The sequence below is a fragment of the Rhinolophus ferrumequinum genome, chromosome 2 (assembly GCF_004115265.2).
Source record: "Rhinolophus ferrumequinum isolate MPI-CBG mRhiFer1 chromosome 2, mRhiFer1_v1.p, whole genome shotgun sequence".
Classification (NCBI taxonomy): Eukaryota; Metazoa; Chordata; class Mammalia; order Chiroptera; family Rhinolophidae; genus Rhinolophus; species Rhinolophus ferrumequinum.
The window spans coordinates 38,956,492-38,982,638 of NC_046285.1; the positions used below are offsets into that span (position 1 = coordinate 38,956,492).

Sequence of the window (26,147 nt, forward strand, 5' to 3'; positions counted from 1 at the left end):
ATATCAGCCTCCTCTGTGATGCTATGCCATTTGTTGACATCTCTTTGATAGCGTTTATTACCTAATATTGTCATTGGCATGCCTTCCCTCTCTATTGAAAGCTTTTTAAGGGCAATGATATATTTTATTCATTCAAAAAATATTTGGCATCTGTCACATAGTAGGCATACAATAACTGTTAAGTAAACAGATGGGTGGATGAGTAAATGGATGAACAAAGATTGAAAATGCATAACTTGAAAGAGCAGATTTAGTAGCTGTGACAGGAGGGCACAGGAAGGTGGCTTGGTGTCACACTGAGGTAGACCTTGCATGGCAGGCGAGGGGGACTGAACAAAAGGAGGCTGGGCTGCAATTGTCAAAGATGGAGGTGACCTTACCGTTATGTTAAGAAGATTTGGTTAGTAGTGATATGCACATGGAAAGGGTGAGCCTAGAGGAGGAAAACCATTGAAGGGGATATTAAAATAGATCTAGGAGTTCTCTAAGATGCCCCCTATGATTTCGTTTTCTAAAAAAGATCAATGTGATATGACACAAAGGATTAGGATCACGCTCCCTGTGAGTCGGCAAGGAAAGGGAAGCCAGGATCACTGCCATGTCATTTTATTACAGGACACTGAGAGTGATGGTGTTAAATGGCTGGCTCGCTTCCCAGGCTCCTGTGCAACCTTGTGATTCCTCAGGATTCACCCCCTCACCCCCTGCAGAGAGCTCAGTGATGAGTGGTGATCAGATGGTAACTTTGCATGTGATCATTTAGCATAATAGAGAGAAGTGGGTCTAAGCAGCAGAAATGAACTTTATCAGTTATGGGAGAGATGGCCTCTCCTCTGGTTAGACAAGGATGGAACTGTCACATCCTGCTAAGCGTCTTTTCTGCCATGGGTTCAGATTAAATGGACGTCTTGGCCTCCAGGCCTTCAGATGCGCTGGGCTCACCTTTGCGTCAGAAGGTTGAAATATTTAGAAATTTTTCGCGTGTTGAATTGATTTATTGGGTAAGTTCTGTGTTCCTGGCAATCACTGCTGAATTCAATAAAGAGAGGTATTTCTCTTTCGATCCAGGTCAATGCACACTATCTGCTCGGCTGGCAGGCAGGTAGATACCTGCCCGGCTTCCCTTAGCACAGGGCCTTTGTTCCTGGAAAAGGAATAAAAGGCTCTCCACTATCTTTCAAGCTATTTATGATGGGAAGGACCAACCTACATCTGGTCATTGTGATTGTCTTTGGTCATATGTTCTGGGATTGAAGGGGCTCTGTACCAGAATGTTCATGCAAGTGAAAGCAGCAAGGAGACGTATGCATGCTCATTCACCAAGACTTTATCTTGTACCCCCGCTTTTTCTGTTATTGCCTCTCAAATCCGTGGCTTATGTAGAGTATTTGACTCCTGGAGGTGATAATCTCCACCCCCGCCCTGCCCCACAACATTTTATCAAGAAAAGTTTCAAAAATATAGTTGAAAGAATTCTATAGTGTAAACCCATACTCACACTAGATTCTACCATTAACATTTGTTATACTTTGTCATACATCTGTCCACCTAGACTACATCATTTTTAACAACTCATGTCTTTATACAATGGAAACATTTTCAGTAATAATCATGAAATAAAACAACTAATAATGGCTAGAAAAACAGTGAAAAAACTTATTCAACTTTGTATGTATAATTATGTTAGTAAAACTAAAATTAACAAAGTAAATATTGCATACAAAATATTATATATAAAATATTACACCTTGCAGTTCCCGTTCTGTGTACTTCTTAAGTTCTACATGACATTCATTACTTATTAAAAGATGAGTAATAAAAATGTGCTCCTTTGAAGCTTATATATATATATATATATATATATATATATACACACATACATATATGTATGTATATAAGCTTCAAAGGATATATATATTATTCAAATACATATATATATATATATATATATATATATATATATATATATATATAATTAAAACTCAGTTGTAATGGCAGCAATTGTTTAAAACCTATACCTGTCAAAGATTCTCTTTGGAGAGGAGTATTTTATCACTGACATTATTTAGAATTGCTGGCAAGTGGTGATAATAAAAAAGCAGCCTTTAGTTGGCTTTATAATTGTTTTTAAATTTTTTGCATAAAGTACAGCCTCCTATGATTTCCTGCCCCTTTCCATTCTTGATGGTTTCAAAGAAATACAAAGCTGGACACAGTGTAAGGCTGTAAAGGGAGATTTATTCCGTACTATTGCAATAAGGCAGAGACTTCATAATAGAACTTAGCTCAATTCCAAATATAGTAAAGACAGTTGCTGATTTATAGCCAATGAGCAGAGTGATGGGGACAATTGGTAGACAATTACTACAAAGAGACATCACGGGGAGGAAGGTTCTTCCTAAAGGCAGGCCAAAGATTTATACATCAAGGGTGAGGTATGAGGAACTTGATCAGATATCCAGATGGAGATTCTCACCAAACTGACAGCAGGATTCTTGCTATAGCTGGGCTAGGCAGGGGGAGCTCCGAGTCCAAGCATGAGGCCTAGTCAAAACGAGGGCTCAGAGAAGCCTTGAAAGCTTGACTTTCAAGAAGAGAATCTTTGTCAGGGGCCACTGCCTAGGACATATCCTTAACTTACATTGGTGAAATAAGTAGTTCTAGAAACAAGGGAAATAATACACAAAGGATGGTCAATTAAAGAGGACTTCATTTTTAAATATCCCAATCTTACAATTATAAAGCCCGAAGCATCATTAGTCATTTCATCAGTGTTATTAATAAATAATAAAAGCCAGGAAGTAAATGTGCACAACATGACATAACTTGTTTGTCATTCTGTCTATACTCCCTAATCTTTCACCACTTTCAACAGGCAGTTTCTCACTTTCTTTTGTATGACCTGGCTTTGAATGACAACAAAGTTTGTGTCCACATCAGCACAGCAGTATTTCCCCCTTTCAAAGATGATTGATCAGCTTTCCATTGACACCAAGTGTCCACAAGGGAGAAAGTCCACGTCACAAGGATGAGATGTGTAGGACCAATCCTAGCCTTTTTCCTTCCCATGTCTGCTAAGAAAAATTCTGACACTCCCCCTAATGATTACCTTCCTCTTCCCACCCTGAACCTAAGTCAGGTTGGCATGGGGAAGAATGGGAGAGATGGGAACAGGGGATTTTTATGAGAAAGGGCCTGGATTTACTGAGGATTTCAAGAGGAGGGGGAGGAAAAAGAAAAAAAAATAACGCTCTTACTGGTTTTTCAGAGAAAATCAGATAGGGATTTTCAGAGAGGGTAGCTGGAAAATGGGTAGCTAAATTGGAGAGTGAAGTTTCTGGAGCAAGAGAAATGAGGGTATGGGGATTTCTAGCAAACAGAGCTGAGGGTTATAAGTTAGAGCTCTTAATATTCTTCAGTAAAGACTGGTAAACATTTAAAGACTTGTTAATATTTTTGGGTGGTTGGACTGTGTTCATGTGAGGCAACCTTGTCTGGAGACTCAGCTCCGAGGGGTCTGACTGATATTAGAGTTACATTAAGAAACCATTAGTTTGGGTGCAAAGTTAACTGCTAGGTCCCTTTAACATTCACTATATAGCAATGAGGCAGCTTCAGTTTCTGAACTGGACCCAGTGGAGGTAAATTGATTCCTTTCCTCTGAAAGCTAGCTTGAATGCGGCAACCAATTCTTCTCAAGCGAGAATGTAAGGGGGTGAAAACTAGCTTTGAGACACCTCTGGATGTTCACAGGCAGAACACCTAAAAATGGACAAAGAAAACAGTGACGTTTCATCCAAACCTGCTGATGTGAAGGTGAGTACAGTGTGGGAAGCTGTTTCTGTTACTTGAATGCTACTTGTTGTTGACCCTGTTAGTAAAATGAGACTGTGTTACTTTATAAAAATAAGAGCAACAATAATAGAATATTTTATCTTCCTATGGTACTCACTTAATGGATTTTACAAATGTGGGCTTGTTTTGAAGTGCTGTACTTGGCAATTGATTTGCAGCTGTTTTTCTAAAACTCCAGGGAAATTGTACTGATCTCTACAGAAATTCCATTTTAAAATTTAATCAGTGCTAACTGAGACTGCCTCTAATGTGTTCCTGCACTTAAAGACCCAACTTTGGCCTTGTCAGTTATACATGTGCTAGTATTCCTGTGTGTTTTTCCCGTTTTATTTATTTGGCGGAATATTTGAAAGTAGCTTGACACCATAGTCGACTCATCCTACAATGGAATGTTTTTCTCTTTAGAAACATCATCCTCACTCCTGCAGGACATCACATTAAATGAGGTCTGGTCTAGTTCAATTTCACCTGGTGGGATATAAGCTACATTTCACTCAAGGGGTTGACAAGGGTGTTTGGCAAAAAAGAATGAGGGAGCCATGAATAATTCAGAATGTACTTGGCCACGTATTATCCCATTAATTGGTAGGATTAAAGACAGAAAGGCATGTACTTTGAAGGGAAGAGTGAGAGAGAGTAAGAGAGAATGACAGAACTCTTAGTAGAGCTCAAAAGAGAGATTATTTCTTTGGAATTGGTGTTCTAGATTGCTGCCTTTAAAAGAATGTGTGGTTAAAAGTCATTTCATCACTGGAGTTTAGTTACATGTATAAATCTCTCCTTCAAAGAAGCTAAACTCTCGAATACATTATTCAAGAATTCACAGGATCAAATGGCACAGGGTAGAGTAGGAAAAAACAGAGAAGGGGAAACAGTTAAATAATGTATTTTTTTCCTCTTGCATATAACACTTTGCACATCAATATGCTAAAACCAATAATTTTCTAATGTAAGCCCTCTGTTTCCGTCTTTCTTTTTAAATCATTCTTTCATTTGTGATTGAGAAACTGAGTCACTGATCACTTCAGTGGCTGGCTTACCAGCACTCACACACACGAGGCAATGGTGAAACAAGCACTTCGATCCCTATCCTACAGCCCTACCCAAACCACAAAATCATCCTTCACTCTTTTTCCCCACCACTTTGTCATGAAGCCATAATTGGGAAACCAACTCATTTCTCTGAGGAACTAACATATGGTATTATTTTCAATCCTGTCTCAGCCCAGAAGAAATTGATTGTGGGAGAAAATATATATATATAATATATAATACAAACATTTTAAAAACACATTCATCTGCACAGCTGTGTACACATGAATTGACCCACAGAGAATCCTTACCTCCTGATCTCCAGGTCTGCTAGTCTACACTCTATGAAATTCAGGCTTATCTTCTACAGCATCTGTTCAGCAGAAGTAGGGAGTTGAGGACAGGACCTGGGAACCCTTTCACTAGAGTTCTTATAATGTCTGTTTTTTCTGATCTCAATTGTGTAATTCAATGCAAGTCAATTTGGTACGCTTATATAAATCGTTTGTCCCACATATGTAGGATTCTTACCACCAAGATTCTCTTTACTGAGTGGTTCCAGGTAAACTTTAGACTACTTCTGATCGGTAATACATCTTTCTGTTTTTTGCTTTTTTTTTTTTTTTTTTTTTTAAAGATATCCAATATCTCAGTTCAGGTGGTCAGTACCCCGGGGAAGTTGCCAGGGAGACCAGTGAGACCAGTGAGACCAATGAGACCAATGAGACCAATGAGACCAGTGAGACCAGGGAGACGACCACCTCAAAAGCCCATCAACAAAGCCAAACCCAAGAAGGAACTCAAGAAGAAAGCTCCCTTTTGGAATGTCCAAAATAAAATCATTCTCTTCACAGTATTTTTATTCATCCTAGCAGTCATAGCCTGGACACTTCTGTGGCTCTACATCAGTGAGTTAAAATCTGTGTTCCTTTGGGGTTAGAGCTTATCCTGTGAGTTCCGCAGGAGAAATGCAGGCCCAATCTGCCCCTGGGGTTTCTGAAAGAATTTTCCTGTTTCTCAGACTAATAGTCATTTCTAAAACTGTTGAGGTTTTAAGGAGAAAGAAACCAGAACTGTCTTTCCCATTTATTCTTTTCCGACCACCGCTTTCTTTCCATAGGAAAGCAAGAGGAGCAAAGATGGGGACTAGGATGAGAAAAACTGAGGAGAACGCTCAGGAGCAAATTTTGACTAGTTCAGAAATGTAATCCATTTTTAGCTTAAAAAAAAAAAAGAATAGAATGCTAAGCTATTTCATTTCCTCATTCCACCCACTGCTTGTTTCTAGGCAACCTTGTATTCCAGCTCCCTGGGCTTCATTTTATTCATGTACCTTTTTCTCCTCTGTTTTTATGTTTTTGTCGATCTAATTGATCCTTTTGAAACAGGAGTCATAACGAAATTCTTCCTTAGAGAGTACGAACCCATGCAGCTCAGCAACTATAGCATTTGCTAACTTATGCTAGACTTCCCACTGTATACACCTTAATATATTTGATACAAGATATGTGTTCTCTCCAAGATATTAAAATCTGGTAGGAAAGCAAGATTTATAGGCAAAGAATTAATACATATTGTCTTGAACAGTTCAGGTCATAGACAAGTCCATCACGTATAATTTGTGTGGCACAATGTAAGACATCAGGCATACCAAAATGCCTCTCATCTTCAAAAAGCTCACAGACACATTTTTTAATTTCAAAAATCTCACAGTTCAGTGCTGGAGAGAGAGAATAAGGTGATTTTTGTTTGTTTGTTTGTTTGTTTGTTTAAGTAATTACTTGGCAATCACAAAAAGGAGGCACCCAACCTGCCCAGATATGGAGTCCTGAGTAAGGCTTCATCAACTGGTTCCTGAAAATTCATTTGACACTTGGAATGCCAGCTGGGCCTTTGAGAGCCCTAGGGACCGAGTGGTAGACAAGAAAGCATCTTTGTCCTTATAGACTAATGAGGGAAGTCAAGTCAATGGGCAATTAAGACAACACAAAAGACACGCGACTACAACTCAGAGCAAACCGATTAAATTCCCATCAGGTCTCTGCCAGCCCTTACCTGGTACCTTTGCATCGCCGTAGCATTTTTGTATCAAGTTTTGGAAAATTGTGTAGAAGTAGTTTTTTGGCTGTGTGAAAATCAGAGAAGGGCCTTTCATAAAGACAGATCACTATAATGGAAACTGGTATGAACAAGCAAGAATTGTTCAACAAACAACCCAGGTTAGTTTGGATGCGTGAAATTTGGGCGTGGAGGGTGACCCTGAGACATGAGGTGACAGATCATCTGGGAGATGATGCAGGGTCTTGTACGTTGGGATGAGCTAGAGAGTTAGGTAAATGTAATCTGGGTCAAGGCCAAATGATCTCCCTTGCATTGTTGTTATCTTGACTCATACGCATTTACTGATACCCGAAGGAGGTATGACCTTCTAGATAGAAGTCATAGCTCTCATTCAAATTTTAAAGAGTCTAAAAGGGGATAAAAAGAAAAAAGTCCAAGAAGCACTTCCTTGGTAAAATCAGAAATAAAAACAACGTTTGTTCCAAATGAGAGGCCTAGTGAGGCAGGGTGATCCATCCAAAGTCACATAACTTGAAAGGATAAATCTAGGACAGAAGCTCAGGCCTCCTGCCCCTTCCTTGTTGCCCCTCCCCCACTCCCACCTCCCTGCACTGCTTGAAGCTGATGTGACCCTGGCTGAGTCATATAAAGGAGGCGGCTTCTTATCACTCAAACAGGTTGCACCTTTTTTTTTTTAAATTAAATTTATTGGGGTAATATTGGTTAATAACATTATATAAGTGTCAGGTGTACAATTTTAAAATACATCACCTGTACATTGCATTGTATGCTCACCACCCAAAGTCTAGTCTCCTTCTGTCACCACATATTTGACCGCGTTTATCTTCTTCATCCTGCCCCCGTCCTCCTTCTCCTCTGGTAACCACATTACTGTTATCCGTGTCGATGAGTTCACTTGTTTTTTTGTTTGTTGCTTTTTGTTTTGTATACCATAAATGAGTAAAATCGTTTGATTTTTGTCCCTTGCCATTTGACTTATTTCACTTAGCATGATACTCATGCACTGACTTTTTAATTCAGTCATCACTTATTTAGCATTTCCGTGTGCTGGGCATTGTGCTAAGAGAGACTAGAACTATTATCTCCCTTTCTTCTTCTATCCCCCCTTCTTCTCTCCCTTCCTTCCCAAAAACATTTATTGAACTTCAAAATGAACTCAGGCACTCGGTGCACTACGTTAGGGGCTGAGAAGTTACTGTTCCTCTAGAAGGACAGACATGCAGACAGAACTTATGAGTCAGCGGGGCAGGTGCCACAGGAAAGAAATATACCACAGCCATGGGAGTCTGGGGGATGGTGCCGCAAAGCAGCAAGACGTTGGTAACCAAAAGAAAAGGCAGAAAGGAGAGCCCCATCTCCTCAAGCTATTCTCAGGTGCCCGAAGGCAATTCAGACACAGCACTGTCTTTGCTTGTCTTGTCAGAAGTTTCTGTGCGGGCCTGACACCCCATCCTATGGTCCTCACTGGGCAGAGTATTTGAGCAGGAGTGACCTGACACCAGTCTGAGAACCACGCTTTGTGGATCATCAGGATACATTCTCCCTGCACTGCACAGAGCTCAGGACTGGCCCAGCACCCTGGGCATCAGCCATACAAGTCAGAGAGAGGATGAGCTCAGTGAAGGTCCGCTGAGGGAAGCTTTCCTCTTCTCCCAGGAAGCTCACTTCACCTCAGAGCTTGAGGAGATACATTTTTTACCTCCCTACCTTCCATAGACTCAAGATCCATAAAAACTGTATATGCTTTTTTTGGCCCCTTAATGTTAGAACACGTATAAAGTCAAAGAGATATCTTCTGTCTTTTATCTTTTAATCTTGTTCTTAACTACTTGTCAGAATCTGATAGAATATTTTAAGGGATATGGTGTTTACTACTGATAGAAGAGATGTTAACTACATTTAGAGCTTCACAAGCTGTGAACCAGTAAAATACATAGTTGCGTAAAATAAAATCATTTTGGGGAGCCTGATACTGACATAGATCAGACAATACCTCATTATTACTCATGTGGGAAAACCCCCTACCTGCCTTTTCTCTGTCTTACAGGTAAGACAGAAAGCAGAGATGCTTTTTACTTTGTTGGGATGTTTCGCATCACCAACATTGAATTTCTTCCTGAATACCAACAGAAGGATTCCAGGGAATTTCTGTCAGTGGCACAGACTGTGCAGCAAGTGGTGAGGTGATGGGGGAGAGGGTGAGAGTCTGGGCAGCGTGGGCTCAGAGGGTGAGGGGACGGTGTCGAACAGTCACAAGTATCTTACTGTGCAATATATATCAGTTATTTGTCACATTATCCCAGGGATAGGCATTTTGATCACCACTTTACAGATTTATTTAAAGAAAGAAAGAAAAAGAGGAGGAAAAAACCACAATGGGGCCAGCAGGTGTAGGTAAAATGTTCCGTATTACATAGTGAATTTAAACTCCACAGCTCCTAATGTTTTCTACTATGCTATATATGCAATATTATTTCTAAGTTTGTTTGTTTTACTCTTGGGCAATTAGGTAGGTGATTTTGCTATTGTGTAGTGAGGGAAATACAGGAAAAGATTTGACAGATGAGTCAGTTTGGTTCAGAAATGCTAAGTAAGAGTAAAGAAAGTAAATTGATGGAAATCTCTCTCTTTTGAGAGCTAATTACGGAGTTTTAAAAGGGCTGCTTGTTTCCCTGGAGACTGGAGTTCAGAAAAGGAATAGTAGACCTGGCGGTGGGCACCACCCGCCCCCTAGTGGCTCATACAGGAATGTATCCTTAAGAGTCTAAATTTTCAATGCTATTTATTGATAGAAAAGAGCTTGGGTCAAATACTTTGAAAGTATGCTTAAAGGATTTTGATTTATTAATTGTGGAGAAAATTAACTTTGGAATAGGCAGAATACAGAAGTTAAGCTTGTTTAGGGTGTATAAACACAGGAGTAACTGAATGAAGGTAAACTATTCTTCACAGAAAGCAGAATGAAAATAAAGCAACCCAAGACTACTAGAGGAAGTAAAAATGTATTTGAATTCAAGGAATAATGTCTGAGTTTGGAGATAGAGGCCTTTAGTTTGAGCTTTGTTTTTCTCCTTGCTAGCTAATCAGAGCTTGCACCTAAGGCATGCTAGGTACTATGAGAGGAAGCCAATTTTGAAAGATTTCAGAAACCTTTCAGTTCTTCTTTTTCAGGTAAACTTGGTTTACACAACATCTGCCTTCTCCAAATTTTACAAGCAGTCGGTCATTGCAGATGTCAGGTAATCTGTGTTCCTTGTTTTGGGGTTTCTACATTCACTGTTATAAATTCCTCTCAGAGCCACAGAAGGGCTGAGATACCACCATTCTCAAGTAACTTATTGGGAGTGGTTGAGAGTTAATGCCCTTTTAGTGCAATAGTGACGCAATTCTTTGCTATGCTGTCATGCTGAATTTTTCTCTTCATCTATGAAAGCCCTCTCTTTCCCCATAGCTGGGATCCTGGACCCTGTATGAAAGTCACTGGACAAAATAGCCGTAAATATGGTGACTATATTGGATGGAGGCAAAAATAAAACATAGGTCAGCATTTCTCAGACTATGCTCAGTAAAAAACTGGTCACTAGAGACCTTCTGAGACAAAAAGGATCCCATGGTTAAATAACTTTTAGGAAAAATTGTGTGCTGGGTACTGGAAACCACCATCCTTCACCCGCAATATATATGCAGAGATTCACAATCCACTTTGGCATATTAAAATCACTGAGAAGTCTTGAAATAAAATAATTTGTTTACCTTCATTCATCTTTTATTTTCTAAGTCATTCACTGTAGAGCATTCTTGTATATTTTTTTTTCATAAAACGTGACAATATTTATGCAGTTAGGAGCTTCTGCTCCAGGAGTTTCCGGTCACTGGAAACCAAACCAAGGGCGATTCCTGGATTTCCTACTTACTAGCTGTGTGATTCTGAGTTGTTGTTTGCCTTAATTTCCTCATCTGTAAATCTAGAGTAATAGTAGGAACTTCCTCATAAGATTAAATGGGATAAAGCAGATTTAGCACTGTGAAGCGCTAAACAGTGAAGTATCAAAAATTATAACTTGTTATTATAATAGCAGTGAATATTGATTGCTACCCATAGAAATACTATATTCTCTGTGGAGATGCAACTATACACTAACAGTTATACATTTGAACTCAACACAAGAATACATATACCGTGACACTCTCCCTTCCCAATCCAGGAGTCAATGACTTCCTAAAAAAGGAAGTTATGTTTCATTGAAGGATGTGCTCACTGGCCTTACCTTGAATTTATCAGTTAGGTCACTGGTTTCCTATAAAAGTCTACTTCTTACGAGATGTCCTTGAATATCTTTCTCTTTTCACTATAGCAGTAACAACAAAGGTGGCCTCCTTGTTCACTTTTGGATTGTGTTTGTCATGCCACATGCTAAGACCCATATCTTCTGTGAGGATTGTGTGGCTGCCATCTTGAAGGACTCCATCCAGACGAGCATCATAAACCGGACCTCTGTGGGAAGCTTGCAGGGTCTGGCTGTGGACATGGACTCTGTGGTACTAAACGGTGATTGTTGGGTAATTCCCCTTTAAGCATTCCTTCCTACAGCCCTCCTGACACTGTCATTCTCATAGTCACTCTTGTAAGGGAGTATTCTCTTTCACAATCTCAGTGGAACAGGATTAGTTGAAGACATTGGAGCTATGTTGATAAAGGAAGTTGTTAAATGTTACACACAGTGACTGCACAATAGAATTGGAGCCACAATATATATAACATTGAAATTATTAAAGAGTAGCCCCCCTATATTTAATTTGGCTTATTCAAACTAAAGCACCAAGGAACATAGTCCTGAAGAAGGAAAATTTTGCTGAGGTTTATCTTGTCTCTTCTCTTATCCAGACAGAACTGAACCTATGTGATGTAGTGTTGCCCAGTGCTCCAAAACAACCTGCCCGATAGCCCCGTCAAAGTGCAAATTCCATCAATTTGTCTCAACAGTAAAATGGTTTAATTATTGTGTAACCCAAAATTTATGCAGCTGTCTCTTTTAATTTAAATTATATTTATGATTTAAATTATATGTATATATGATATAAATGATATATATACATAGTATATATATGTATGTGTATGCTAGGCATATGTTATTAGGTGGCTGATAAGTATTCGTCAAATGAATGAAAATGCTGTACCACATACACTATTTCAGATATAAGACTAATTAATATGACTAATTATTATCATATTTGCTTGGTTTCTTTTTCCTTTTAAAAATATTTACAACTTGTTATTGTGGGTAATTTCAAGCATACAAAAGGAAAGAGAATAGTATAATGAATTCCCACATACCCTTTACTCAGCTTCAACAACTATCAATTCATGTCTGTCCCTTTTGATGTCTAAATACCTAAACAACCTCCCTTACTCTCACTGTATTATTTTAAAACAAATCTCAGATATGTCCGATTGCTCTTAAAGGACTGAAAATATTTTTACTAGACAAAATTCTAACAAAATGAAAATGAAATACTGGGACTGACAATCTCTTTTCTGTGTGTTTTTTTAATGCAGCTGGGCTTCGGTCAGATTACTCTTCAACCATAGGATCCGGTAAATTATGCCGTGTGGTTTCCTCCCTCCTTCCCCCAGTTCCTCCAAATCAGTATCCTTTTTGGCTATAGTTTTCCGTTTCAAATGATGGTATTTGTTAGTGCTCTCTCGGTTGCAAGTGACAGAAATATACTCAAACTGGCTCAAGCACAAAAGAAACTTGATTGACTCATATAACTGGAACATATTTGGGGTGATCTGGCTTCAGGCTTTGTTGGGTCCAGGTCCTAAGATAAACTATCATTAGGACTGCGTCTCTGTTTTCCTCTTTTGAGACTTCAAGTGTTTTCTTCCAATGTGGTAGCATAAATGGCCACTAGCAGATCCAAGCTTATAATTTATCAGTTTAGCAACTACCGTGTTTCCCTGAAAATAAGACCTAGCCGGACCATCAGGTCTAGTAAGTTTTTTGGAGCAAAAATTTATATAAGGCTCGGTATTTTATTTTATTTTATTTTATATTATATTCTACCCGCTCTTATATTAAAATAAGAGCTGCTCTTATTTTGGAGCAAAAATTAGCATGTCTTATATTAATTTTTGCTCCATTAGAGCTGATGGTCCGACTAGGTCTTATTTTCAGGGAAACACGGTATGGTGGAAAAATCCTGACATATTTCCTAATAGTTCCTGCAGAAATTCTGGGGCTGAGTCTCATATTCTTGGATTAGCTGACGTGCTGACTCCTGAACTAGTTTCTTTGACTCTGGCCAATCTGAGTCATGTGCCTACCCCATACCTAAGGGTGAGTTTAACCCTAATCCAACCATATAGGCAGGGTAGGAATAATTTCTCAAAGTAAAATCTAGTGCTGTTATCAGGAGAGAAGGGAATGGGCTCTCGGCTGGCAAAGACAGCAGATGTTTTCCACGTGACCTCTTTTGCTCTTTACTCTTCTAGAAAGATGACTAGAAAAGTAGTTCCTAAAACAAAATAAAAGTGCTGTCTCCACAGAGAAAGGCTGCTCTCAGTACTTGTATGCAGATCATCTGTCTCTCCGCTACCCTCTGGAGATTTCTGCAACCTCAGGGAGGCTGGTGTGCCACTTCAAGCTGGTGGCCATAGTGGGCTATGTGATTCGTCTGTCAATAGAGTCCGTCCAGATTGAAGCCGACAACTGTGTCACCGACTCCCTGACAATTTACGACTCCCTCTTGCCAATCCGGAGCACCATCTTGTATAGGTATCATGCAAGCACTCTGGTTGGCGAGTGAAAATTTTTTTTACAACATCTCCTGTTTTGTAGGTCTGAGTTCCCCTTGGATTTTTTAAAAACCATTTTTGTGTATACTCATGAAGTCAATGACCCATTCCCGACTTACGTAGGACCCTCTGTATAAGCCTATCAGACAACAAACAATGTTTGCTTTGCTCTGGTAGCATATGAGAGTCAAAAATCAATACAGCAGGAACTTTAGCCAATAGTTCTGAAACATAACATGTTTTCTTTAATTTTATATTGCAGTCACAATGAAGTATACTGTTTCAGTAAAATATGAGAATAGTCTATGATGATTGCATAAAATTATTAAAATGATTTTTTTTCCTTATTGTAAAGATAACACCATATTCATTGTGAAAATGAGGTCAATCCAAAAAAAAAAATCAATTATTTCACAATCCCATTACCCAGAACAAATGTCTTATATTTTTGCATAAATTATTTCATACATATATGTTATTACACACACATATACTTATATATACCCTAATATTTTTTTACTTCATGAATGCTCAATATCTTTTAGCCTAATCATGATGGTTGGGCTTTATTAAAAATTTATTATTTGTTATTCACTGTACTAAAAAGGTACATGAATTATCTCATTATTTTAATAGTATTTATGTATGTATGTAACAGTGTTTTCTGTTTGTATGTATCTATGTATATTTTGAGGATGAATGTGCTTGTTAAAAATCCATACAATATATAAAAATATGTAGTGAAAAGTAAGATTATCGCTGGCTCCCGTTTCTCAGTCCTTACTATTTGTTTATTTTTATCCTGCCAGACATATTAGTTATTATCTCATTTAATCCTCACCACAGTACTAGGAGGCGTATACTATTATTATTACTACCATTTCATAGTAAGGAAACTGGCAGTTGTGAAGATTTTATTACTTCATTGCCCAGAGTTTTTCAGCCAGTTAAATGATGGAACTGAGCTTTGAACCCACTTTGTCTTAGTGCAGAGCCCATGGTCTTAGCTATTAAATACCCTTCCTTTCTACCTTGTTTGGTCTCAAGGAGGATCCAGTGATGGCTATTCAAGAGAATTCTTTGGTAGTTACTGAACAAATACTTGTGTATCTTTATCAACTCCCCTCCCTCTGTCATGCCCTGTGGCCACTAGTTGATGAAAATCTGGCTGGCAGAGCCTGATTCACAAGAACTGTGTGGATGGCCCCAGGAAATGTGTGCATCAGTGATGGATAGAGGCCCACTCCTCAGTAACATATTATTCATGTACTCTTGTTATCTGGTTTCAGAATTTGTGAACCCACAAGAACATTAATGTCATTTGTTTCTACAAATAATCTCATGTTGGTGATATTTAAGTCTCCTCAGATACAGAGGCTATCAGGAATCCGGGCATATTTTGAGGTCATTCCAGAACAAAGTAAGTCTTTTCCAACTGAAAAAAGTCCCCCTTAGAAATATTTGTGATGACACTCCTGTGTGATCTGTCCTGAAGCTGTGCTATCACACTAGTTGTGTAAGTCAGGGACTCTGACTCAGGGTCCAGTCAGAAGAGAGAGATCATATTAGTTATTCTAACAGAACGAATTTAATGTAAAGAGCTATTAACTCAGTATAAGGTGTTAACTAGGTAACTGAAAAGGCAAAAAGAAAACTGTAAGGTACAATAGGTCTAACACATGTAGGAAGTAAGTTCCACCTATAGGTGGGGGGGCGGGCAGGGGAAGGAAAGCAGTCAGAATGATTAGAGTTTTGAGCTTGGAGAAGTGTCTGCAGAAAGAAACTGAGACCTCTGAGGAGGGTTTATTGCTCAGCTGGGGCTGGTGTCTCTGAGTTGAAAGGCAGGTGTTCACGAACCTGGGACCCAGACCTTTGAGGAGTGGGTGCCAGACAGTTGGTATTTTTAAAGGAGATGCAATAAAATGGAAGCTGGAAAAACTGCTAACAGGATTCAACTCTGTTACAGGAAGGAAATGTATCTGCAGGGTGAAGAAGGGTTGCTGGGTGACACTCCCAGGAATTCTTCCTCCTCCAGCTTTCTAGTTTACCTTTAGCACCCCCTGTTGGCAGAGCCTATCAGGAAGCCAGGCGGTAAAGGAAAGAAGTGGTTTGCAGAGTCCCAACCCCAACACTGCAGGACAAAGCAGGCTTGGTTTGGAGCTGTGAGACTATAGGTCAATAACAGCATACTAAACTGTCTTTCATGACTTCTCATCTATAGTAATGCATGTGAATGCCAGCCTAGAAAGTGCCTGTGAAGCAAAATGTCGAGGATTTAATGGGGTTTTCTAGGTAATCATGAGCAAAATGTCATTCTCCCACTCATTCTTCTCTTTTTGACCTGGGTTGATGAAGTAAAACAAAACAAAAACAGCCTTCACTGAAACTCTAGTCGCTTTGTAGTATGTGTTGCAACTGCTCAGATCTTGTAAGTCATGTCTTGGTAACTTCTTTATAAGCATTAGTAAAGCCAAGGGGATCTGAATGGGAGATGCAGATGAGGAGGGCTGAGGTTTTGGCTTAAGTAGATGATGGGAGCTATAGTTTCATCTATATTTTAGGGCAGTGGCTTATTTTGATGGTTTTCCACTTCAAATTATTACAGAACCAAATGTAAAATGGACTTATTAAACAAAATTGAACTAGATATTTAAGATATTGTTGGGTTGAAAATTATCTCTAACTCCAAAGGTTAAAAATGTGATTATCTCAGAAAGATTGTAGTGGACTTCATCTATTCAGGTGAGTGTCTATTATATGCCAAGAATTATTCTAGGTGTTAGAGAAATAGCATTAAACAAAACAGACATAAATCAATACTTTCAGGGAACTCACATTCTAGCAGAAGGATGACCATATCAGTAAGAAAAGACATTTAGATTGTCTTATTTAAACAGAACAACATGTTATGTAAACTGGGTATAGTTCTTCAACAACAAATATACACTCATTTGAGCAAAATAAGCCCAGAAGCTTTAAAAATATATTTAAACTATGTTTTTAAAGGAAAGAAAGCATCCTATCGATCTGTAGCCAAAATATATAATTTGAAAACAAATATAGAATTTGAACAAGTAGTTTAGCTCTACATCTGAAGGATACTATTTCTTTTTTTAAATTTTAGTTTACATTTCAAAAAATATATACGCTTGTTGATCAAGAAAGTGTACATTTTTAAAGAAATATATGCAATGTGTTTCCTAGAATCTCACAACTACAAATCATTGTGTTACTGGATATTTTTTTTTCCAGACTGTGAAAATGCAGTGTTGGTCAAAGAAATCACTGGCTTTGAAGGGAAAATTTCAAGTCCGTATTACCCAAGCTACTATCCTCCAAAATGCAAGTGTACCTGGAAATTTCAGGTAGCCAAGTTTTACCACTATCTTATCCTGTTTTCAGTAGCAATTTATTTTTGAATTAAATTACCTTTATATTTAAATTTAATTACAAATACATTAGTTAATTTTATAATATTTAAACTTTATTGAAACGTATTATCAAAACATTAAAGTTTCTCATAATTTCAGTCCTCTGCCCACAAATTAACTGCCCTTTGCGGACTGGGCTTATTTTTCCAATTTATTATTTTTGCTTGTTTGTATTAAAAAATGCAAAGACATTGTTACAGGATCAAACAAATTATTAATTTATTATTACAGAGCTCATTTATTAAATTTTAATTACTTCATCATCAGTATTATAATAGGAATAATAAAGGAATAATGAATTGGATTAGGCAATATATATTTCAGTTGAATAAGCAACACAGAGTGCAAATTTATGTGAAGTATATACATTTCCCTCTGGGGCTAGATAGGGTGTTCCTGCTTTTTTTCTTTTTTTTTAAATCTTAGTCTGCAAACTAGTTTTCTTTCTCCAACGGTACTATCATGTGGCGGGAGATAGAGTAAGATATCACCTTTGCTCTTTCAGTACATATATTATTGTGTGGCATAACAATTAGATGCAAACAGCCAGCAGTATATAGTTTGTATTCATTCAGCATTTTATTATTGAATGCCTACACATATCAGGGAGTATTCTAAACACTGCGATCCCTAAGATCAGACACATCCACACAAGAGCTCTGCTCTCACAGAGAGCAGCAGGAGATAGGCAACAAACAAACAAGTGACAAATATATAGTATGTTACATGGTGGCCCAGTGCTACGGAGAACACTAACGCAAGGAGGAGGGTGTAGCTGAGTGACTGGTGGGGTGTACAAAGGGTACATTTATTATCTTAAATAGGATGGTCAGGGAAAGCCTCACTGACAAGGGGACATTTGCACAGAAACCGGAAAGATATGAGGGAACTAACCTTGTGCATACCTATGAAAGAGTGTGGCAGGCAAATGGAACAGCTAAAGCAAAGGCCCTGAGGCAGGTGTACGCTTGCTACACGTATGATTTGTGCAAGTAAGTTAAATATTTTTAATGATTTTATTATACCCAAATCTGTACTTGATGTCAATGTCTTGATGGCATGCATCCTTAATTTATTTTTTATCATCATCACAAACATTTACAAAGTAATTAAAACATAAAGGTACTGCACTCTTACTCACGGCCAGGTTCTTAAGCCTCAGGGTAGCAAAATCTCAAAGCTTCAGTTGACTATCAAGTCTGAAGTTTGGGGAGAGGGTAAGGGGAAGAGAAGATGAAAGGAGGAGTTAGAAAGGAAGAGAAAGACAAATACAGAGAAAGACAAACACTTTATGGTCTTACTTATATGTTGGAATCTAAAATAAATAAATAAATAAATAAATAACTGAACTCATAGATACAGAGAAGAGATTGGTGGTTGCTAGAGACAGGGGTTGGGCAAAATGGATGAAGGTGATCAAAATGTACATACTTCCAGTTATAAAACAAATAAATCATGAGGATATAATGTATAGCATGGTGACTATAGTTAATATTAACATAATTTTATTAACTATATTTAATAATATCGTATTGTATTGACAAATTGCTAAGAGTAGATCTTAAAAATTCTTATCACAATAAAACTATTTTTACTGCACAGTAATAGATGTTAACTAAACTTATTGTAGTCAGCATTTTGCAATATACATAAATATCAAATCATTATGTTCTAACTCATGTTTAGGCAATAAAATCTCAATAACAACAAAAAAGAAAGAGAGTAGGATTGAATCACAAAATGTTGCTGCAAACTTAACTGTACAGTATGTTGCTTTTAAAAGACAAAATGAATAAAAAAGTGATTTAATAAAGCTGAAGAGAAGTGGATGGGCAATATCATTCTAGGCAAACGTAAACAAAAAAAAGCAGGGATCACAAACTTAGTGCCAGGCAATGTTGAAATCAGGGCAACAACTTCAGTGAAAAAAAGAAGATGTAATTATGACAATTATTTATGCACCAAAGGATATAGCATTAGTACTTATAAATCAAATCCTATGGAACAATAAAAAATAAATGGACAATGCTTAAAAGAGATATTTTAATTTTTTTCTCTTGGTTCATGACAGAGGTAGTGGGGGACAATAAATAAGGTTAGGAAAGGTATTAAACCATACAAATAATGAGGATTACACACGCGCACACACACACACACACACACAGAAATTACTCTTTTTTAAAATGACTGTGGAGAATTCATACGTTTGATCAAAACAAAATCCTTAATAAATTAAAAAATTAAAAACAGTATAAGCAATAAATGATCTTGTATCTAATTAAAGTAGAATTAGAAAACTTGAAAATGTGTAAACCAAAATTCTACTCCCTGTGAATGTAAAAACTCTCAAATAATTTCTGGGTCAAAATGAAAATTAAAATAAAAATTGTGGCACATCAGACACAATGTATATGCATGTCATACAATGCCATAAAAAGGTTAGTTGTATAGTGTGTGTGTGTGTATGTGTGTGTGTGCATATGCACTCATTGTACAGGTTCTATACAGGCAGTTCCTTCTCTCGCTTTATCTCTTCTGAGAAGACCTAGGGGTCACTCAGTAACTGTCTTCAGGAGTAACCAGGTTTCATGTGAAAAGGATGTTGATTCATTTCTCCTGTTTCTAAAAATCTGAATAGTACTTTAAATAAACAATGTCATGATTGTCATTTAAGGAGAAAAATGTGTACGCTCATTGGCAGGTGGGTGATATCAAAGTTAAGTTCATTGAATAGGAGGAAACTGAAACCTAGAGATGAATGACCTCATGTGTCCCTTGTCACCTTGCTCACTCAAAGTGCAGCCTCATAGCTCTTCCCTGAGCACTGCGTTGCCGCTTTCCTCTCCATCATGCTCTCCTCGTCATCCCAGTTCGCTCAGGGGATGTGGTCTACCCCACCAAAGGCCACAGGGCACAAAGAATGAAATGCCCTTACAACAGAAACCAAGGGAATGACTTCTGAGTAAGGGAATCTTAGCTTGACACATGTCGTTCAGTTGGGTCATTTTTGGTTTTTGTGTGTGTTTTCTGACTTGTTTGTTTTTCACAGACTCCCCTATCAACTCTTGGCATCGCACTGAAATTCCATAACTATTCAATAACCAAGAAGAGTATGAAAGGCTGTGACCACGGATGGTGGGAAATTAATGAGCACATGTAAGTGCTTTCCATATGTAAGGAATCTGGTGAAAGGCCTCGCTCAGAGGTTCAAAGCCTTGGATTTCTGGTCCCCAAAGAGTTTCCTATTTACAGATAGGGAAATGGAGGAATACAGGAGTTAAATAACTTGCTCAATGCCACTCAGCTCGTAAGTGAGTAAGCTAGGGTACAAGCCTGGGTCTATGGTCCCCAAGTCCTTGCTCTATGCTGCTGTGGCTGTGCACACTATACTTTACTAAAATAGTTTGACACACAAAGTCTTTCAAACCATGGAGCCATGGAGCAAAATAGTGAATAGGAATCCTGGTGGTAGAAAAGTTAGAAACCATTAGCTACTTCTGTGCAGTAGGAAGGCCCCAATCGCTGGTTTTATCCTGAGGCTGGGACCTGGGTTGAGGCTGACTGACCAGGTAGAGGCTGAGACAAATCTAGATGCCTGGGTTTCCTGAGCCCACCTAGTAGGTCCTCACTTTCACCTGTAACTTGTCCTTTAGTTGTCATTATTTTTTGTTTGCTTCTGAAGTTATAATAGGTCTTGTATTTAAAAATATAAGATGCCCTGTCTTGGCAGCAGAAGAGCTTCTCAGTTTACTTTGAGATAAGAATCCTTGTGAAGTTAGCCCAAGGCATTTGCCTGCTAATTCTTTGTTTATTATTATTCCATGAATGAAAACCTTTCCTTTCTATAGGATTTTCCTGAAAAACCGCCTTTCATTTAGTTTAGACTCAGATTACTTGCTAAACAGTCATTGGTCCTGTCTTCACTGGGTAGAGTCTATCTGATTTAAAGGCATTCTTGGATCCATTATTAAGATGTGGCTTGTATTCCTTTGGGGAGTATTACAGAATCAAGGATCTATTGTGTCAGAAGCAGAAGATGTGGGTTCAAATTCCAGCCCTGCAATTTAGTAGCTACATTAACTAGGACACATTATTTAACCTCTTTGATCTTCAGTCTGTAAAATGAGGTAATCATTCCTAGTTAATAAGGTGGGTGGTTTTTTTTTTAAACACTCAATGGAATAATGCATATTACACATGAAGAAAGATTGGCTTTCTTATGATTAGTAAGATTGCTTTAGAAATGAAATTGGGTAGAAAAATATTACAGAATGTGCCCCAAAGCTTTAAGGATAGAGCATTTTAGTATTCTAATTAGAGATCTGTAAAACAAACTTTTTGTAAAGTTGTATGCCTAAAATAGAGCTGTGCTTTGGAAATGAGATACTCCCTACCCTCCCACCCAATACAATACCTACCACCCACGATTTCCGTATGTGTGAAATCTGATAAAAGGCCTTATCCAGAGGTAAGGTTGGCCTAACCCAGACATGGTGCTGCAAGGTATGAGCAGGGACTCGTTCCAAACAATACCAGGAAAGCTTTCTGCCCTAAATACTTGCTCTGAAGGGCCAGCTCTTCATTTTGTCTTTCGGGCTGGCTGAAATCCTATCAGATTCCTTTGAAGCCAGCAGTACTCTTGGGATTTAAAATGCCAGCCCTTGTCATTATGAGTCTCAATTAGAGGAAAGGCTTTAATAAATAGAACTAATTTCTGACACTTTGCTGAGAAGTTAGCGTAAGGGTGTTGGGTTTGTGATGGGGAAGGAAGAAAAAGCAATTCTGACACCAGAAAGCCCAGTGATGTTGAGATGAAAGAACATGGGGATGGGGTATGTAGGTTCGGGGCAGCTTGAAGGTAGTATATGAACCCTGATAAAATGGAAGGCCTTCCTACAAAGCTGTAGCAGAACAAAGTTCCTGAGGGGAAGACTGCTGGTATGCTAAAAAGTGCTAGGGTTTAGTATCAGGCAGAGTTGTGTCCAAATCCGGCTTCAACTTACTTGCTGTTTGAACTTTAACAAGTTTACCTTTTCACATCTCGGTTTTCTTACCTGTCACATATCTGTACATGTAAACTACATCTTACTGGGTTTCTCCAACCTTTCACTTTTTTAAAACTTTTGTTCCATTAGCCACCGACATGCCCCATTACATAGAGTTCCCCTCTAAATTCCAGCCCAAGCACGGATCCAAAGACCCCTTTCCTCCTGACTCCTCTTTTAACATTAGAGTGACGCTCATCTTTGCAAGAAAACTCTAGAAAATGTTAATGAATACCATGAAGAAAATCACTTTGAGATACAGATAACAATCATGTTTTCAGAACACATTTTATATTTTGATCCCAAGATGACCAGTGAGAGTCGGTTCTGGCCGCAAAAGCTTGACTTGGTTTTCAGGTGCCTCTCAGACAACTTGACCAGGTGGCTACCTGCAGCTGTTTTTTCTTCCTTATATCCCAGGAGCTGGTCTATTTTCCTGTCAGGTCCTGAACTTCAGCCAATTGCAAAAGATTCTTCCTAAAATATACATAGACGCTTTCCTCTTTTGAACCTTGAAATCATAGGTTACCTCTGTGCTCCTTCCAATGAATGACGGTGTCTGATCCATGGAACATACACTGTTCCCAAGTGCTTTTGGGACCTGGAGCGATTGACATTCATGGATTCCAATGGAGGGTGTCGCTCCTCAAGGCTTGTGTCTCCTGTTTCCTTGTGAGACCTTGCAGTTTTCACCCTGGGAAGGGCTTTGCCTACAAAGAGCAGAGGCCTAACTTACCCTGGGCCCCCTGTGTAATAAGACTTCATGTTCCACTACCCATAGCGCTCGTCTAATGAGAATTACTAACAGGAGGGACAGTTTCTTTTGCTTGAGAAAAACTGAGTAAGAAAAAGTGAGAGAGGGAAATATTGTAGATGGACATTGCTATGAAATTTTGCCAAGGACAAGCCCTGAAGTGTGTATCAGATGTCAATTTAGTTTGAAATAGTATTGTTGTCTTCTGCTTTAAGTGTTGCTTAGATTCTTTGTTTATTTTCAACCTGAGCTCATGGATTCCACTCTGCTCTATAGACAGGTTTGTGGGCAAAAGCAGGCAATTCTTGTATTGCAGTTATTTACGCCAAATAAAGAGGGTTGATTGGGAGAATTAAACTCGTATAGTATCTGTGTATTATAAGTGTTGGTGAGGAAAGCAATGGGTAGCAGGTAGTCGATAGTACTGCTCTGGTTTTACTTAGCAGAGGAGAAAAATCCAGGGCGCAGAACTTAATCAATCACAGACACTTAGCACGGAATGGACAACTACTGTTAGCTCTACCAGAAGCTTCTCATGTGTGAAGCCTAAATGACCAAGCATCAGTGAATTCATTGTTAGTAGGAATGCAGTTGACAGACCCTTAGACCATGTATCCTCCAACTCTTGTCTCCTCAGGTACTGTGGCTCCTACATGGATCACCAGACGATATTTCGAGTGCCCAGCGCCCTTGTTCACATTCAGTTTCAGTGCAGTTCCAGGCTATCGGACCAGCCACTTTTGGTGGAATATGGCAGTTACAACATCAGTCAACGTAAGCCTGGGCTTAGCTTTAATAAATTGGTAAAGGGAGGCTAATACTTTACAACTCTAAACTTGGAGAATTTAAAGGAATGAAAACTGCTTTATTGCTGCTGGTTTCTGTTATATTTTCATTTGTATAGCAAGTATATATAATGTAAACTAAATATAAGATAAATAATAATATATAAAAGTACATACTTATTACTGCTATAGATTAAATTATAGAAAAAAATAATATGGTTGTAATTATTAATTTATAATTGAAAAATAATATCTCACATTATTCATAAAAATATAGGAAAAGCCCATTTCTTGCTTTGTTGTTCTTGCTGGCCATAATTCTTGGTAAATGTGATATTTACACCGACATTTGGTGGATCAGAGGCCAACAGTTGTGACTCACTTTGGCCTGTGCCCTATAGGGAGAGCTGGTTGGTTAGGGAGAACTCAACTATCAGCCCTCAGAATGTCAAACTTCACACTGAGAACTGCTAGAACAGTGGCCAGGAAGTGGTTAGTAGAAAAGCCATGTTTGAGGGAAGTCATTAGAGCTGGAGAGAGTAGATACTGACTTGCACAGGAAATTCTTGATCTGTTTTAAAAGGGGAAAAGTCAGGGTTAACTACTTAGGACTCCACGAGAGTAAGACTTCAGAGAAAGCTCCATTAGATGATGTCCTTCTTTGCTAATCCGCAATATACCTGCTTCTGGATTTAGAATATTATACTTCTGAATATGAGACTATTAGAATTTCTGTCAAGGACACAGGTACATAGTAAGCCATTTTATGTTCAATTGCTTTTTTCAAATCATGAATATTTTCCAGGAACTCATCCCCCTCCCTGTGTGCCATTGAGATAGTGGTGAACTGACCATGTACTCTTACCTACTCCTTTGCACAAGGGGAGTGTCTTCGTCTATTCAGGCTGCTGTAACAAAATGCCACAGACGGAGTAGCTTATAAAGAACAGAAAGTAATTTCTGACAGTTCTTGAGGCTGAAAGTCCAACATCAGGGCACCAGTATAGTCAGGTGAGGGCCCTCCTGGGCACTGAAGACTTCTTGTATCTTCTCATGGTGCAAGGGGCTAACCAGAGCTGTGGTTCCTCTTTTATAATAGCACTAATCCCATTCGTGAAGGCTTTGCCACTGGGCAGAAGGATTTCAACATATGAATTTAGAGGGACGCAAAGCATTCAGACCATAGCAAGGAGGAAGGGTTTATTATTTCTATATGTTTGTGATAAGTTCAGCAATAATGATTCAAGACGAGGGTGGGAATCTTTGTCTAGTAGTCTGGTTAAAGTGGAAAAAATGATGGACTGGGAGGGAGGAGAGAAGAGTCCTGAGTTTTGAGGCCAATCGCTAATCTCTCTAGGTCTAACTTTCTAAGATCAATGGTTACTAATATATTTTGAGGCAGAGATTACTTGAAAATGTAATTAAAGGTACAGACTCCTCAAACTAATATATCTGATTAGAGAATTCAGAGACATCAGAGTCCACTTATAATTTCCTGAGAGGTGTATAGACTGCATACTAAGCATGCTGGACTCTCTAATGTATCTGCCAGCTTTTGCTTTCATTGAGTCTGTGATAAAGCCAGGGAACTGAGTCAAGGAAGGAGGTAGTAGAAGTTTGATTATACATGTGACCTGGTTGCAGTGATGACTCAGAGTTTCTGCTGAATTCATTTGCTTTCTTTGCTCTCCTAAATTTTGCTTTTTTGTTTTTTAAATTATTACCTATAACCTTGATTTGATGGAGAAATTATATAATTGCTATTGCTACACTGTCAACTCCTTAATCACTTAATACTTCATATGTCTTTATTAATATGGTCTGGTGACTTTTAGGGACCCATACAAGATTTCCAATTTTTTATTGTCTGTAGCCTGTCCTGTTGGATCTTTTAGATGCTCCTCCGGTCTATGTGTTCCTCAGGCCCAGCGGTGTGATGGAGTAAATGACTGCTTTGATGAAAGTGATGAACTTTTCTGTGGTGGGTAATCAAGGTTTTGCTATGACATTCTTATTGAATAAATAATTTGTCAGAGCCCTTGTTGCTGCTGGTGCATATCATGGGTCTTTGCACCTATTATCTATTGCTGCAAAACAAACGAGACCCCACACTCAGTGGCTTCAACAATCATTTATCCTGAATTATGTATCTGTGGGTTGTCTGGGATGTGACTGATCTAGGCTGGCCTCACTGGGTGGCTCTGCTTCAATTGGTGGGTTCCCCTGAGTTTGGTTATTCCCAGGTTGGGGTCAGGTCTACTCCTTGTGGCTTTTTTCCCCATTGATCTAGTGGGCTAGCCAGGGAAGTGCCAGAAGCAAAGGAGGAGGGAGCAAAATCACCAGATCCCTCTTAAGTTGTGGGTT

General features: G+C 38.6%; 1 protein-coding gene across 1 annotated transcript in view; it reads left to right on the forward strand.

Annotated features, from left to right (window-relative positions):
* The first annotated feature begins 3,677 nt into the window (after positions 1 to 3,677).
* TMPRSS7 (transmembrane serine protease 7) overlaps positions 3,678 to 26,147 on the forward strand; it is a 33,618-nt gene continuing 11,148 nt past the window's right edge. The window contains exons 1-12 of the mRNA XM_033132178.1: positions 3,678 to 3,816; positions 5,525 to 5,795; positions 9,017 to 9,147; positions 10,141 to 10,208; positions 11,325 to 11,518; positions 12,527 to 12,565; positions 13,520 to 13,748; positions 15,058 to 15,188; positions 17,021 to 17,133; positions 20,249 to 20,355; positions 23,636 to 23,772; positions 25,657 to 25,764. Coding sequence (XP_032988069.1) covers positions 3,769 to 3,816; positions 5,525 to 5,795; positions 9,017 to 9,147; positions 10,141 to 10,208; positions 11,325 to 11,518; positions 12,527 to 12,565; positions 13,520 to 13,748; positions 15,058 to 15,188; positions 17,021 to 17,133; positions 20,249 to 20,355; positions 23,636 to 23,772; positions 25,657 to 25,764 — 1,576 coding nt within the window. The 5' untranslated portion in view covers positions 3,678 to 3,768. The remainder of the gene's footprint in view (positions 3,817 to 5,524; positions 5,796 to 9,016; positions 9,148 to 10,140; positions 10,209 to 11,324; positions 11,519 to 12,526; positions 12,566 to 13,519; positions 13,749 to 15,057; positions 15,189 to 17,020; positions 17,134 to 20,248; positions 20,356 to 23,635; positions 23,773 to 25,656; positions 25,765 to 26,147) is intronic.